Source organism: Hakea prostrata, chromosome 6 (genome assembly GCF_041222555.1).
Source record: "Hakea prostrata isolate BN-2017 chromosome 6, UWA_Hpros_2, whole genome shotgun sequence".
Taxonomy (NCBI): Eukaryota; Viridiplantae; Streptophyta; class Magnoliopsida; order Proteales; family Proteaceae; genus Hakea; species Hakea prostrata.
Genome location: NC_142605.1, coordinates 40,881,312 through 40,898,346, shown reverse-complemented (window position 1 = coordinate 40,898,346; position 17,035 = coordinate 40,881,312). Strand labels below are relative to the sequence as shown.

The 17,035-nt window shown below is 39.2% G+C and overlaps 2 protein-coding genes across 3 annotated transcripts; one reads left to right on the top strand and one right to left on the bottom strand.

The window, feature by feature from the left end:
- Window positions 1-5,511: 5,511 nt before the first annotated feature.
- On the top strand, window positions 5,512-14,278 carry LOC149014170 (mitochondrial carrier protein MTM1-like). 2 transcript variants are annotated; one of them, XM_089158409.1, is made up of 10 exons: window positions 5,512-6,456; window positions 6,562-6,651; window positions 8,234-8,275; window positions 9,545-9,604; window positions 9,687-9,857; window positions 10,606-10,708; window positions 12,189-12,280; window positions 12,374-12,523; window positions 13,000-13,058; window positions 13,463-14,278. In XM_089158409.1, the coding sequence occupies exons 1-10, from the start codon at window positions 6,211-6,213 to the stop codon at window positions 13,593-13,595; spliced, it is 1,146 nt and encodes a 381-aa protein (XP_089014535.1). In that variant the 5' UTR covers window positions 5,512-6,210; the 3' UTR covers window positions 13,596-14,278. The 2 variants fall into 2 exon arrangements, with proteins under 2 accessions (XP_089014535.1, XP_089014534.1); XM_089158408.1 differs by having other exon boundaries at window positions 8,147-8,275.
- A 563-nt stretch (window positions 14,279-14,841) lies between these two features.
- On the bottom strand, window positions 14,842-16,484 carry LOC149014169 (arabinogalactan protein 41-like). The gene is made up of 2 exons (XM_089158410.1): window positions 16,079-16,484; window positions 14,842-15,426 (listed from the first exon to the last, which is right to left on the bottom strand). Exons 1-2 carry the CDS (start codon window positions 16,197-16,199, stop codon window positions 15,323-15,325), a joined length of 225 nt encoding a protein of 74 aa, XP_089014536.1. The 5' UTR covers window positions 16,200-16,484; the 3' UTR covers window positions 14,842-15,322.
- Between the last annotated feature and the right edge of the window lie 551 nt (window positions 16,485-17,035).

Below are 17,035 nucleotides of genomic sequence, written 5' to 3'. Positions count from 1 at the left end.
AAAACTCAAAACTCTTCCCGTACATTATCTTTAGAGGAAAGGATCCTATAAAAACATTGTCAGATGCCATTGCACCAATGTAGGTTTTAAGCATTAAACATTGATCTACCAAAAAGATAAAAAACCATTCAACATAGGCAATATATCTATTCTTACGGGACTGAGTGGTAATTTTCCTTGTATTTTTTTAATTTTTTGATGACAATTTCTTTTTTTTTGGGTAGAATCTTTTACCCTTTATTAATGTGCGTCAATGGATGTAAGATGTTTCATAGTTTCGTGTATATACATAATTTCAGACGTGAATTTCTTGTTTCCGGCAGCCATTTTATGACTTTTGAGACGACCGAGAAGTAAAGTTTCGAAACCAAGAGCGCCGCGGTTTCGTCTTCTCTCTGTTTAGGAAAAGTTGACCCCAACTGAATTAAGTTGGGGACAACGAGGGTTTTGAGCATTGGTTCTGCTAATTCATCTTCTAGTTGATACGAAAACCTCCTGAAGTTTATACCACGGTTGATGCGATGGAAGACACTGGAACTCAACCCATCTGCGCGCAAGAGGCTCTGAATCTTCTCAACTGCGTTACTGACTCTCCTTTCGACCAGGATAAATGCCTCCGCCTCTTGAATTCCTTGCGAGAATGCGTGCTCAACAAGGTTTGTTTTTATCTCTCTCACAGTTCCACTACGGCAGTTCCTATATCCGAATTACAAAATGTTTCAGATTCTTACGTTATTTTTAACTTGACAGTGGAGTGGGTTTCGTCATTCTGGGTCGTTTGAAAATTTTTCCTTTTGTTTGTGGTTGCAGACCTAAGGTTTTTTTTTGGGTTCTGTTTACTCGGGTTTACTCTCTTGTTAGGTTATTAATTTGAAGAATTACTAAACACGAACCAGAAGAAATTGAGTCGGATGATTATGTTTCCACGATTATGTTCTTATTTATTCTTATATTCTGAATTTTGATTGAGCTATTCTAATGCCTGTCTTGGGATTTCGAGTCTGAACACATGGAGTTGTAGACAGGTAAGATTTTTAGCTCAATATTAAATTGGCGTCCTCTCATGCACATCTCCATGAGATGATCAATGTGTTATTAAAACAGCAGTAGGTTCTATGAGATTCTCCTGGTTATTGTTGTTGTTCTTGATCCTATTAAAATAACAAATAATTCTATGAAAGGAGAGTTTACATGGACACAACGAAGTATAAAACCCAACAATAGGGAATCTCGGATTTTGGATTCATGGTTTCAATCGGCCTATGTTCTGTAAATGGGCCAGCAGATTGAATCTTGAATTTACAGAGCAACTTGAAGCACCGACTTCCTAACAAGCACTTTGTCACGGTTATAGTGTAAGTGTTGTTGAAAGAGGGTCAGTGGTTCGAATGTCATTGTGAGACATGGGTCTGGGTTAGGGAATATGAGAGAATATAGGGGTAGAAAGGTCATACGACTAGAGGGTTACTGTTATGTCCTTCCTCTCACTGAGTATGCTGATAGCTGATTTTCCCATGTTGCTGCGATATGGTTTGAATGTCCTCAAGCCAAAGTACTGTTATTTGACACAGACTATGGGCAAGTCGTTGCAGGGTCTCATTGGCATTCCATGTTTTTTCGGTTACTCTCTTGATGGTAGAATACTTCAAGCACACAAAATTCTAATAGAATGCCCGATATGCCTCGACCTGTGTTATGTGTTAGCAAGTACTGATGGAGAATTCAATCAGATAATTGAGGCTGTAGTGCAGCAGTTTGTTCAAAAGATTGTAGATCTCATGAAGTAAGACACATTGCTATCTTGGCAAGGTGGTTCCATCATACTTATGCAGATTGAAAACGGATATGGAAATATTGCAAGGCCATGTGGTGAGGAAAGAAAGAAGTATGTTAAATCAGCTGCAAGCATGGCTTTTGGGCTAGGTGCTAGAAGCGACGGTTTACAAGCGAGAACAGGTGTTGGCTAAGGCGTGTGAGGTGTGGCATTTGAACCTTGAGGACAAGGTTCATAAGGGGTTGGCAGTGTCACAGTTACAGTGTAAGTGTTTTTGAAAGAGGGTCAGGGGTTAGAATGTCATTGTGAGACATGGGTCTAGGTTAGGGAATATGAGAGAATATAGGGGTAGAAAGGTCATACGACTAGAGGGTTACACTAGTCTATAAATGTAACTGAGAAAGGTAATTGGAGGAAAAAAAGAATGCTATTCTTAATCTCCTAACTTCCTCTCTACGTTTCTTCTTCTTTTTCCCCAATTCCATTTTCTAACTTGCTGTTCACCCCCTCTAATATTCCTCTACTCTAAGCTTCAGATATGGGATTGTGACACACTTCCTTGACTGCTTTCCTTTACTCCCACTCGTTGCCCAGTGATTTTAGTCAATCTTACAATATTGTTCGGGTAGTCTGGTAAGGGGTGGTTAGATACGAAAGGAATCTCTTAGAGAGAAATCTGTATACCTGTCATTGGTTCCAATGAGTGGCTGTGAAGCCTCCTCTGGAGGAGATTGACCCTTCTCCAATTAATTTCTATATTTTGAAGGCTCTCATGATCAATAAGGATTTAGAAGGCAGCAAAAATTGGATTGTAAGCATAGTAATTGTGATTCTTTTGACATAATACTCAGTAGGAGGGTAAGGGCTTATCCTAGCTTACCTTGGACTTGATACTCCATATATAGGCTCACGCTTGTTTAATTAGAGATTGTAATGAGTTGAATTAAGCTCAATTTACTCCGTAAACATTCTAGTTTGGTTCTGAACCTAGGTGCAGTGGCCCATATATCTCAAGACCAATGGCTTAAAGCTCAGAACAATTAAGAGTACCTGTTTTCACTCATCAGATATAAGATTTTTGTCACGTTAGGTAGATACCTAATAATGTTTGTGGTAAGGCACTCTGGTCTTACTTAATTTGAAAATAAACTTGTAACCGGGTAAATTGTAATCACCTACACCTTCCCTTTCTGATAGTGTTTGCCACAAGGGTTATATTTGCCCGTTAATTGTTAAGAGTGATCTCCAACCAGGGGATCCTGGCAATTTCTTCCCCCTCCCCCTAACCTATTGATCCCTTTTCAATACTACATCTGTGGGTATTGATCCGTTTAATCCCTTTCCATGGCTCTTCTCTAGTAGAACCATCTTAATCCAATCTTCACACCATCAGTGAGTAGCCCACTCAACTGGTTAACCCAGAGTGACTGGATCTTCGTTAATATCGTCACGATAGATTCTGTTCCCAAATTGACTGAAAGAAGGCATCGGGGTTGGGGTGGATCAGGGGCTATGAATGTTTCTAAAATTTTCCTAACAATCTTCCTGGCACTCCATTTGGTATTCCAACTCTAGTGGCACTTACTGTTGGCAATACACAACCACTTCCTGGTAATCTCAAAAGGGCCCTCGGTACTGGATCTCCCCAGTATACACACCACTGCCTAGAGCTGACTTGTGGGCATTGACCACTGCTGGCACTGTAACCATAATCCACCAGAGACTATAGGCCATTCACAGCCACTTGGTCTTGTGGTACACTTTACCTGGCAACCATAGGCAGACATACAATTCTTGTGGGAAAGTCTACTCGAAGTGCACAACAATAGACTGCTGCTATGTCAAGACAGGGTGTGTCACTAGCAGAACACCTGTGATCCGTCTCACAAAACTATGTAGAGGCCTTGTCACACAAGTATGCATCTTGTACACCTCTGTATGCATGCTGCCATTTGCATTCCTGCTTTGTTGACTCATGCTGATGCAATGTTGACAACAATGACAGCAGCATAGTTAAGGCTTGTAGCTGCCATTCATTATTGTCATGATAATGTTGTTTTAAATACTATCCTCCTCCCCCCCCCCCACCCCTTCTTTTCTTTTTTCTTTTCAAAATTATTTATGAAATTTTAATGGTTAAAGGTTGTCTCTTTTTAGATATTTTTTCTTCTTTCCTGCCTAATTTTATAAGATTTTTCTTATGAATTCCTTTTGGGGTGCAGAAAGTGAAGAAGTTCTCAATAGCCGAGCCAATCAAACCGGAAGCAGATTCAGATAGCAAGGGAAAACAGTGAAACCTTGTTTTTCAGTAACCTTCTCTTCTGATGTTCTTGGGGTTCAATCTTGATATCTGATCATGAAAACTTTTCTTTTATTTCTTCATTTTTGATAGGAGACAACTATGATGCATGATTAGACTCAGTCCCAACCAATGTTGCTCTTCCATCTTGCTGTCTTTTGATTCACCCTTGTGGTGGAACACTGAAAATGTTAAAGGAAAAAGAGGGTACACAAACTTCCAGCATGTACCATTTGCGGCCAATAACTGTGATTTGATCATAGTGTTTAACTTTGTTTTACCCTGTTTGTCTGCTGTTTCTTGTGGTTATTATTTGTGATTATTTTTCTTATTACTTTTTTTTTTGTCTGTCCCATTTTATTCCCTCAAAGAGATGCATACTTGTGTTTTCCTTTCCTTTTTGTTTTTCCGTTTCACTATTACAGAGAGAGAGTCTCGTCTTCCAGTCAATTTCATTCCTTCTTTTCTTTTCTGGCAAACAAATGGTTGTTAATAAATCTATACCCCCTAAAGCAAGTTCTAGTGGATTTTACGTTAATATCTTACTTTAATGTTTTTTGGGTAAAAAGGTAACTTACGTTGATTGATGGCTGGTATCAGCTAATAAGATTCGTAGCTTTTTTGGCCAAAAAAAGAAGAAGATTCGTAGCTTCAATTGGACCTGATAAATTTCCCTTCAATTGAAGCGTCGTGCCCCACCCATTTTCAAAGACTCTTAAGAGTTTGAAGAGAAAATTTTATTTTATGATAAATGAAGACGTGGCTTCTTTTATTGAAGCCACATTAGCTGTTTTTCACGAGAAGTTTCTGCAGCTTCACGTCTTTGTAGCTTCACACGTGGCAAAATTGTTGGTTTCCCTTATGTGGAAACCGAATCGTCTCTAGTCTCTAGCCTCAGCTCTTTTCTAGACCATCCGATCCATATTCAGCTCTTTTCTAGACCATCCGATCCAATTCTTTATGGAGATGACGACGGTGATGACGGACGTTATTGAAGTTAGACGCACGCATTTATTAATTGTTTACCTTCACCGCCGTTCATACCCCCAAGAAAATAAAAGCAAAATTGACCGCCGTGTAATATTAGTCGACTTTTTAAAACGAAATATGAAATGAAAAATAAAAATAAAAATAAAACTTTAGGGACATTTTTATAGGGTATAAGTTCCACCATAGGGTTGGTCGATCAACATCTTTTAGGGACTCTTGGATTTAGATCCCTTCCACCTAACTTGTCCGTGCCCCATTCCTTTCGAGTCCGGATCACCGACCCCAACGGGGAGCACTTGACGCTTCCTGACCACATATATCAGTGGGGCCCACGTAAAAACCTTTTGAAAATTAAAAAACTTTTCAACACCTGTGGCCCTGATTGTGGTCGGGCCGGGGAGCACTCCCGACCGGGGAGCCATTCCCCTTTCACTAGGCAGTAGGCAAGTTGAATGGTAAGGATCTCTACTCTTCTTAATGTGATATATGTAATATTCTCGTTCTCAAATTAAAAACCTGTCATTTTACTTGAAAAAGAAAAGAAGAAAGAAATAATAGAAAGAATAGAAAGAATAGAAAGAAAGAAGAGGTTGTTTCAGTTGAGACAGAGGACCCTCGTGGTTTGGCGCTCAAAATTCTGTACCACGAGTGATCTTTCTCTACGCTTCAATCTCCATGTCCATCCCTAGAAAGCTCTAGAAACCACCGTCTTACCTTCAATTATTATTTATTTCAGATACTCCTTTCTTCTTCCTCTCCCTCTTTGTCTCTCTCAAGTTTCAGGTCTCTTTATACAGTTATGTCTCTCTTTCCTTCTCCTCTTCTATTCATCTTGAGACAAAATTGCTGAACCGCGCTATCTTTCGTCAAAAGGGTTTCCACTTTTGTGTTTTCCTTCTTTCCTGATTCGAAGCAAAGAATCAAGGTCCCATTCATCCATTCCTGTCTTTCAACTGGGCTGATTCCCATTTTGTCGGGTTTTTCTTATTCGCACAATCTTATAGAATTTCTTTCGTCTCCGTATATATTATAAGTTTTCTTTTCTTGCCCATGTGGAGAACTAAGTCGGTACATTTTTTCTTGACCTTCCATTCGATCCTTTTCGTTGCCTTTTCATCTGCTTCGATTTTTATTTGAGGCAAAAGGAATGGTGGGCTCGAGGCATCCTCCTCCATCGTGGATGAGTGCAGCAGCTTCCAGAGTCGATTTCGATGCTAGCGTTTCTTCCATGTCGGAAGCCATGTCTACTGAAGGGGGAGAAGCTTCTCCTCCTCAAACCCATCGCTCTAATACCCTCTCTGATGCCAATTTGAGTTTCGGAGAACGGGCTTTCTCCGCTGCCGGTGCCGCCGTTCTATCTGCAATTCTCGTTAATCCCCTTGATGTTGCTAAGGTAACTTCATATTGTTGGTTCTTACAATATTACCATTGATGTTGTTAGGATATTGGTGGGTATTTTGTTACAGCCATCTGTTTCTAATGCTTTTCCTATTCACAGACGAGGTTGCAAGCACAGGCTGCTGGAGTTCCTTATTCTCGTACAAGGCAGCATGTTAGAAGCCGTATGGGCTCTCTTGGAGCAAATACGGTATATGTTTAGTTTTGTTTTTCTCTCCTTGATTGATTGAATAAAAATTATATTTGGTATGGGCAGAATTTTCTTTTTTTTGAAGTGATTATATCTAATATCTAGCTTACTTGGCATGAAAGGATTTGGTGTTACATTGTTTGACTAACTTCAATCTTTTAAAGTTGTAATTGGGATTGTTTTTCCTGCTCTTGACTTAATTTTTGTATTGTTATCTCGCATTTTTGGACACTAATTTATTAAGTAAATTGTGTTAATGATAACAAATTGTAGCCATTAACCTTATAAAACCAATTGTTGTGATCACTTATTCATGGGGGATTCATGGTAATGGTGCACTACCATGTACTTTAACTAGCTATTGTTGCACCTAATGTTTGAGTAATTTATCCATGTGCGCACTACATGGATTCCCTGTTGTGAGAAGCGAGGACCTCTGTTCTTCTCTAGGTATTTTCAGAGGGCTATGTCTCCCTTGGTCGCTTATATATGAAATCATTAGAACATGCAACTGGAAGGGTTTTGGGTAAAAACTTTCTGCCAGGCATTGCTTGGAGAGTGGAGTAGTTGTGTAGGAGAAAACTTGCCTGCAACTCCAGTCTGTTGTTCCACCAGAAATTATTTCAAAGATATTTATTTGGTGGACCAGCTGCTGTCTTACTGGATTAGCCCTTGGATTTCTTAGATTTGTGCATTGCAAACTGCTTTCCCAGATTATTGAATTGCTTGGGCTTGTCGTGTAGCATTTGTCCTTATTGTTAATGTCTCCCTATCTGCTGGCTGCTGTTACTGTAGTCCATAGGTGACCACTCCCACCATTCTTTAATTTTTTCTTCCCATTCTCCAGATTCTCCTCGGTCCTATTTTTACTCCCAATTTCTAGTTCAGCTCTTTCACTAATACTTCCATTCCAAAGTGATGATCTTCTTACTAGATTATTTACAAAATTGAGTTTATTTTTCAATCTCTGACTATTACACACTTGAGTGGGCTCTAAAACAGCACAGTAAGGGTTATTCCAGACCAGGTCACTCTGAGATATTGAAGATAGATATGCTACTGTTATCTATTCTTTTAGTGCACAGATAGTGGGAAGACAAGCTTGGTGGCCTGAGAATGAACCCAGACTTGAATGAGAGTTTTAGTATGGAATGTCCATGGGGTTTTGGAGTCCCTTCATTTATCTGGCAAAGTGTGTCTTTGTTATAATTATTGGTTTACCTTGTTTTTATTTTTGTGTCTTTTCTACCATCTCTAGTCAACCATATCTTAACACTTGAATTGCCTAAAACCAATTGATGAACTTGAATACCTCAACTTTATTTTCAGTAAGTTACGTAAATTGATTTTGGAAAGTGTGCTTCTACGTGGATCATTCCATGTTGTCAATTTATTTAATTTGTTTTATTTTCTTTTGTACTATGAAACCTGGAGCTTTTTCAGTTTTAATTTTCAATGGTCTTGACTGTTTTGGCTTTGGAATATGTTCCAACAGTTATTTTCAGATCTGAGATGTTCTCCGTATTGCAATCGTGGTGGAATGGTTGGTACTGAAGCAATTTGTCCTCCTGATTGTTTTCAGTATAAAGGAACGTTGGATGTCTTCTTCAAGATAACACGGCAGGTATGATGCGGCAGAAAATTACACCATCTATAAGAAGGCTGAGTCATCCAAAGGTGTTTCTAGGCCCCATTTTTATCGTTAAATGAACTTATGCTAATTCTTGTTTTTTATCGAGACTTGGCCAGACAGTAAACAGGAAAAGGCAGAAAGACCTTTTCATTGTTTTCTTCGTCTTCTATTTTTTTTTTCCTTCTTTTTTTGGCGTGAATGAAAATATAAATTGAGACAACTCCCAAGGGAAGAGAACTAGGGATGGTTGGGGGGGGGGCAGAGGGGAGGTGAAGCTTGGGGTAGCTCAGGTAGTCAAAAGAGAATTGTTGAGGCCTCAAATAATAACTATGTGCCTGTTTCCAGAGAAATCAATAAGAGACTTATGGGGCTGGGGGAGGAGCTTGGAGCTGACATCCCATTGTTGGGAGCAAGATTTGGTGCTCCACCTTTGAGGGTTGTGCTCTAGCCAAAGGTGAATGATTGAAGCTCCAAAACGACCTTCCAGGCAACATCACTGATCTGGGTTCCTTCAATAGTAGACATCATCCAGCTGCATTCTCGATCTAAGGGGTGATGGCGCTGGCTGTGGGACCTGATGGAGTTAAGAGCAAGGTTCCGAATGGGAAGGTTGAAGTGGCAGTTGGGACCTGAAGCACCTACACCCCTTTGATCTCCAGTTGGACGTTCCTCAAGGTGTCAGCTCAGTTGGAAAAGTCCAGCACCTCAGTGTTAAGGGTTCATGAGATTCCACTATTTTGGTGGTCCACTGACCTAACCTAGCCCCCCCGCCGGGGGGGGGGGAGGAGAGCCTATTGGTCCTCGTAGTTGGGTCCATTACAAAGTAAAATTCATAAAACATAAGCCATGAAAAAGAACTACCGTAATATGCTCCTAGTGGAACGTCACTTAGTTTTAACTCATACCTGTTTTGACCCTGTTCAACCGCTTAGTTCTGCTGGGCTGGCATTTATTTACATTGGCAGTGGTTTAAGATGGTCAGTTGTAGCATAAATTAGAAGTCCTCTATAGAATTTTGTAAGAATATATGCTGCACAGACCAATGTTGCAGTTAGAAAAGAATTCTTTATAATTTCTATGTGTTATTATTATAGTAAAAATAGAGAATTAGTAGTGAGCTACTTCAAGTGGATCTTTGATTTCCTAGATTTGCATGCTTAAATCACTTTGGATTCATGACCCGTGGAATTCCTGATCTTCATCTCTAGTTGACATTCCTTTAATGGTTATTAGTTGCTTAACTTGAAAGGATTTCTGCAGGAGGGATTTGCAAGGTTGTGGAGAGGCACCAATGCAGGTTTAGCATTGGCAATACCAACTGTAAGTTATTTTGGTTGCACTTGTTACTTGTTTTTTGGTAGTTTTCTTCTTACTGTCAATGATTTGAAAATAACTTGAGCAGGTTGGAATATACTTACCTTTCTATGACCTTTTCCGCAACTGGATTGAGGAATTTACAGCCCAAAATGCTCCAAGCTTGACGCCATATGTCCCCCTTATTGCTGGCTCAGCAGCTCGTTCATTAGCCTGCATTTCTTGTTATCCTATTGAGCTTGCAAGAACCCGAATGCAGGTATCGTACTTTGTAATTGGTATTGGCAATTTTATATATATTTTTCTTTGTGTGTAATTATATGTATTCCTTAATGGGGTTGCTCCATTTTGACCAAGAGGTCATGCGTTTGAGTGTGGAAAGAACTACTTTCTAAAACAAGGTTAAGGACGCGCGCATCATGATCCTTTACAGACCCTGCTGTGGCAGGAGTGTTGTGTGCATTGTTACGCAGTATGCCCTTTAATTTTTGAATGGGCATGGGAAACTAGAATATTCCAGAACCTGTGTTTCCCGAGCTGAGAAGTCTTTTACATTCAGTAACACCCTCTACAAAATGCAATTTCTTTTTTAAAATATTGACTCATTCTACAGATCTTCCGTTGTTAGGACTGAATGTCCATAGTAGCACGTACATTATTGGTGGAAACACTAAATGGCAAAAATGGTATGCATGCTACTTTTTTGCCATGTAAAAATCTTGGTTGGGACAGCAAAAATGGCAAAGAACCATACTCTTTAAGTATTTTTGAGGGACTCAACATTTGGTTTGCTATGTCGATTTTAGTTATCAAGTGTTTTCTATATTGGATTTCCTGCATTTGGATGTCAAGTACCATTCATTAGTTTTTCTTGTATCTAAATTCATTTTTTCTTGGCTTGTTCAATCATCTAATTGTCACCTCATCATTTAATTTCTATACGATTTTGCAGCCAAAATCAATTTATGAAGAGCCTACTTAATTTGTCACTCTATTTATGATGTTAGGCATTTAAAGAGATAAAAGTTGGTGCAAAGCCTCCAGGAGTGTGGAAGACTCTCCATGGAGTCCTCCCCCCGTTCAGGGGCTCAAGTAATAACTTCCAAAATTGTAAGTTTTCATTTTGGATTGTTGTTTGCTCTTTGGTTGGTCTGTATCTCTGAGTTGGACTCACTGTTGATGATGCTGGTAAAAATGTTTTATGCAATTTCAAATTTAACTTATGAGCCAGTGAATAGCACTTATTAGCCCAGTTATGTTTCTAATGTTCTACTTGTAAAATTAAGTGGATTGTTTGTTGATAATAACTAAAATCCGTAGTTATCAAGGTATTGAGGTGCTTTGGTCACCTGGATTGCGTATTAATTTTTGTTAAATGCTCTTTTAACAGGTAAAAGAATCACCCATAACAAAAAGAAATCAGACATAGAGAATTACTTTGTATGCAACTCCCCTGCCCACACTTGCATGACTGTAAAATTATCCATTCTGATATTTTACATGCCTCTATGGTCAACCTAATCTTTTTCTCTCCTGCTGGTCGACCTGATCTGACCATAAATGGATCATCAATTGGATAAGATTTAAATATTATCTATGATGATTTATTGAAGGAAATGGTAAGATTGCACAAATAGATCTTTGGTTCTTTCCAGCCTGGGATCTGCTCGAAATATGAGTCTTTGACTCTGTTATAAGACCCATTGTGGGAAGGAAGTATCATTTGTACGTTGATGATAGGCAGATAGCTTGCGTATTAGATCAGAGTACAAGTATCTGTCAAGGAGTAAGGTCCACCTCTTTTCAAAAATTTTGATTCAGGGATGTGTAGTAATTTTTTTGGGTAAAATATGTCTAGAAATTGAGCAAGGGAGTTTATAGTTAATAGTTTCCCTTCTGCTTCAACCTATAACCCTGAATAGATCATCATTAACTGAAAAGAAAAAATAGAGTATTTGGGGGGGGGGGGGGGGCAATGGTGATGGTCAAATTTATGCAGCCTTACCCTTTTCATACAGAAATTTTAGTAGTTCTTTAGTTACTTCTTTTGGGGCATATATCTGTGTGTCCTTTATTTATTTTCTGGGTGAGGGTGGGGTTGATAAGGGGTATTTTAGTGTGTCAACTTCCTGTTGGTTAGCTTCTCTTCATGGCCATACCGTTGAGTTTGACTTTGGCTGCTTCATAGGCTCACATCTCATACCTGTGCCTTGTCCCTATCATGTGAACATGGGTAGTCTGGCCTGAATTCTCCAGGTAATAGACGAAACCCCCTATGCATGTGAAATGGAAGTACAGTTGGGATTAGTTAGTCACTGCTATCCTTTATGAGGCCAGGGGCCCCAGTTGGTGCTTATCTAAGGCATCTAGAATTTGGATAATCATTTCTTGAAACTCATAAATGGGATATGCGGTAAAAAATCAGATGATCTATGACTGTAACGACTGTATCATTCTTTTATGAGGCTATGGTAATGGTTTTATGGGTTCGGACTGGGGAGCTTCCTTTCTTGCCAACTGCTTCTCCTCTTGGTCTTAAAGGGTGACAGTTGATCACAAGTTCTAATTGATCTCCTCTGTCTGGAAGCAGTGCAAAGCTTCCGCATCCTGTGGACTGGAGTTGGAGCACAACTTGCTCGTGATGTTCCCTTCTCTGCAATTTGCTGGTCAACCCTAGAGCCAGTGAGATTTCATCCTTAAAATGATTCCATTTCTAATGTTCTTATATTACATATTTGTGGCTGTTTGATGATTTTTCCCTTTTCAAATCTACAGATCAGAAGATCCCTTCTTGGGCTCGTGGGTGAAGAAGCCAATGCGGCAAGTGTTCTTGGAGCAAATTTTGCTGCAGGTTTTGTGGCTGGTAGCCTTGCTGCTGCTGCTACATGTCCTCTTGATGTTGCGAAAACCCGAAGGCAAATAGAGGTCATTTCTCAAAACCAAATTTGATATCTTACCAGGGTTTTTTTGTTTACTGCTATTGATTGGTCCGTCCATCAACCACCTGGGTAATGATAATGTGAGAACTGAATAATTCATCAGACACAGGGGGTAGGTATCTGCCTCAACCTTCTGAGCAATGGGAACAGCTTACCCTTACCTATTAGTCACTGGTAAGAAATAGGGGGTGATGGTTACTCATTCTGGTTCACCTAGCTATTCTAAACTTTGCAGGCTGAAACTTGCTGCTTGAGAGTGAGGGGAATAATACAGGGTGCTCTGTTTTATTGTGCCATTATATGCTGGCTAACAATGCAACCAAAAATAGCATAAAAATTTTAAAATGAGTTCCATAGTTGAATTTTCCACAGATGCCTACTTGATCTGTTTTCTTTATATATACAGTTAATGAACTATCCTTGACTAAACTACTAATTAGTGGTCTCTGTTGCTGCTTTCAGAAGGATCCTTCGAGGGCAATAAGAATGACAACAAAGACAACACTCAAAGAGATTTGGAGGTATGTTGCTTTCCCACTCTTCTTTTTCTTTGAGAGAACTACACTTTTGACCGTCCACCCTAACAAACACCCCCCCTCCCCACAAGAAAAAGAAGAAGAAGATGCAACTTCTTTTTTTTTTGCTCACATCATACACCGTTTTATTTCAGCATATTAATTTGTCAGTGTAATAGTGTTTTTATGTGTCCTTCCTTTTCTGGTGGTCTTGTAGTTGCTTGTAGCTAGCTTTCTATTTTGCATGGATTAACTAATTCTGTTGGCTTTAACCAAGTTCTTCAAATTCCTCTTAAGCGAGCATTGCCAGATATTCTTTAAATACATCCTTTTAGTGACGACCTAACTGGTATGTCACTTCACTAGTTCCCTCACTCACTAAAATGAGTGATTATCTTTGGCTTGAACAGGGATGGCGGTATGAAAGGACTTTTTACGGGCATTGGTCCACGTGTTGGTCGGGCTGGTCCATCAGTTGGAATTGTTGTTTCCTTCTATGAGGTTATGAAATACTTCATACACCAGAGAACTGCAGCCGCGTAATAAACAGAGTTTGATCTGCTACGGACTCTCCAATAGTTGCACATACCTGCGGTTCAAGGATAAAATAAACTGCTGCATGCTCCACTGAAATGTCTGGGCTCAAAGATGATGAACTGTTCTTTTGCAGCATGCTGGTTCCAATGCTTCAAGAGCACTTTGAGGGAAGATAAGTCATCTGTATACCCAATTTTGACAGTGACACGGTGTTAATTTTTTAGTAATAAAACAAAATACATCAGATAAGAATTTTGCGATACATGGTCGTTTGGAAGCAAAGTTTCCTGGATATGGTGAACAGATCTGCATTCAAGTTGAAGTTTGTTTGGTTTAGAAGGTTTTCCCGGGAGGAAGTGGAGAAGAAACTGTGATTAAAGTACCAGAGAATGTAATGGTGGATTAGGATAATGTCTGAACGGCCAGCGGCTATATGTTCTTTCATTGTTTTAGAAATGGTTGTCCCAGAAGCTCTCATCGTTGGAAGCAACATTTTACTTTCTTTTCTTTTTTTTTCCCGAAGTAATTCTTGGAAAGGTTTCTTCAACAGTTTTCATTGTTGATGCTGTCTGAATATAAATAAATTTTTTTCCCTTTTCAAACCAAAGATATTAAATGTCCTGGTAAATTGCCGATGCATTTCTATTAGCATGAATATTTAGTTGAGAATTTTAAACAAATTGAGGAAATTGCTGGAACTTTTTTTTTTCTCTTGAAAAATTCACTCCAAAAGAATTATATTTATGGAAAAGATAACAAAGTCGACCTGATAGCCAACGAATTCATTTTAGATTCAGTTACATGTACAATATTATTGACGTTTGGGTTTCCCCTTGAACTAACATTGTGAACGTATCTGTGATGTAGATCTCTCCATTTGGTGGTAATTTTATTTGAACTTATTTGTCTATATGCTCTGGGAGCGCTAAATCCACACTGATGACCAACCAGCAAGGTCAATTAAGCTTTCCACTTTCTCTTTAAACATCTAAATTTCTCGCAGATCAACTGGATCTAATTTTGATTCTCCAAACAAATGAAAGTCGAAACGGAAATGTCAGACCAAACTTCATTAAGTTTCTTGGTTAAGCTATATTCCTTGTCTTTGATTACCATTTTCTTATTAAATGAAATAGGGTAAAAGCACTTGGAGACGAAACTAGAGCTTGCCCTAGATTTTGTGAGCCAGAACTGTATATGTATGATATGTATGAGATGATAAATAAAAAGTCCACTCCATAACACCACAAGCTAAGAGCAAATATACATTCAAATATGCAAAACAAAAATCTGAAAAATGGTTTCAGGATAAAGAAGAGAAGAAAGAATATGTCAAACTGCTACAGAGAGTGCCACAGTTGAATCCAGAAACTAGCAGGAAAAAGAGAAGAAAAAAAGTAGAAAATAGAAAAGAAAAAAAGAAAAAAAAAAAAGAAATGCAGAAAAGGGGAAGGACTGAAGGAGGAAGGCCTTATTACGCATTAGAGGAAAAAACACCTCCTATCACACGATAGATCAAATGCTTCGAGTTTTCTTTAACTGCAACTCTCTAAGTCCCACCAAGTCGTCTACCACCAAATAGTCATCATGTATAATAATCAACACACATCGCTGAGATTCCATCACATATGTTCAATATCATACACAGCCACCAACTAAAGATCCAACTAGAAACTTTTTACCTTACCCATTCTCCCACAACTCTCTAATCTCCAAGTCTAAAAACTGAACAATCAGAAGAAATTGTAGGATGATGCATCGAGGGGATGAATTAGGTATGTGAGAACTAAAGCCACCAGCATCAGGACGTATGCAATGCCCTGATCTACTGATACCCCTGCATAACCAAACCAAACCAAACCAAAGAAAAATTAACGAGAAACAAGGAAAAGAAAAGGTAGACTTCAAAAATAATGATCAAACCGAGAAATTACATGAGATTTCACTCCACAACCATAAACTGGTTATCATATTTTATCTTGAAACTGTTTTTTAAAGTCTTGAACATCATCAGGAATCGGAGGAAAACGAAGGAATGAAACGAGTACAGATCCAACTCTAAAATCTAGTCCAGTATGAAAGTTCCTTAAGGAATTGAAAAACATAATAGTCGCAGAACAAAGGAACTTCGCCGCGTAACTTCTAGATCCAGAATCCAAAGGAAAGCATACTCTTTCACGGGGAAAGAAAAAAAAATTCACTGAAACGAAAATCGTTCCTCCTAAACATTTTCCAGATTAAGCAAGAAACATTGTCATTGGTCAATAATATTTTCGTTAAAAAGCTTACGCATTTTTATACTCGAAAAACAAGAAATCGAAGCAGAAAACCATTGCGCATCAGGATTACAGAAACGACGGCATAAACAAAAACAGTGAGAAAAATCGAAATGCAGCATAATAAATGAGGAAATCATTTAAAAAAAATAAAAAAATTCGTGCAAAGCGAGATCTGGAGAACAGAAGAAGAGACAAGTAAAGAAATCATACCGTCGTTAGAAGGTGCAGGGGCAGGAGCAACTGATTCAGCCTGAACGGCAGGTAGAACAATGCTGAAGATAAGAGCCGCAACGATGGCTAATACTCCAAAAGAAACTCGAACAACAGCCATTTTAATCTCTATCTCTAAGCCCTAGATCACTAAATCAAACCTCTCTTTCTCTCTCTGCGGCGTCCCGCTGCGATTTGGAAGAATTGAGAACCAAGCAGAGAAATGCCTCCGAGAGACGCAGAGAGCAAATGAGAACGAACGATTAAGAGGCGCTGAAAAGCGAAGGTGAAAAGCTTGAGATCTGCACGAAGCGAATAATTCACAAATGGTGCGCACGTTTGAGTGTCCTAGGGGTGGAGAACCCGCGTTCACCGTCCACCCTTTTATAATCCTCCCCATTTCTCTCCCCCTCTCTCTCCCTCTCTCTCTCCCTCTCCTCTCCTCTCCTCTCCATTTGAGAAAAAACCGCTTCACCTCTCTAAATTCCAAACTGGAAAAGAGGGCAACGATTAGATTGGGAAATTTCAGCTCCGCCCCCTGGCGTACTTAATTTATCAGTGAAACTCCTTATAAGGAAGAAATATATTACTAATACCCCTTGTTGTTAGAAATCAAAATTAACTACTTATGTAAGCATATTAAACTTAAAAAAAAATGTCTTTGAAAGTTTTTCTTTATAGAGGATCTCAGTGATAAATTGATTAACTCAAGGATTGGGATGAAAATTTTTCTTTAGAGATTCCAGTGCACAATAGGTGGAGCCAAAATCCACGCTTGTGGACCCCGGGTGCCACCGCATACTTAGCCACCCCCATGTGAGCTGAGCATGCCAGACTGTTCGCTCAGTTGTTGCCAACTTGTACGGCACTGTGTGACATTTTGGTGGGGCTCCCTACTATTCGACAGTTGGTTCGATGACAATTGATTTTTAATCTTCGGACGAAAATACCCCAACG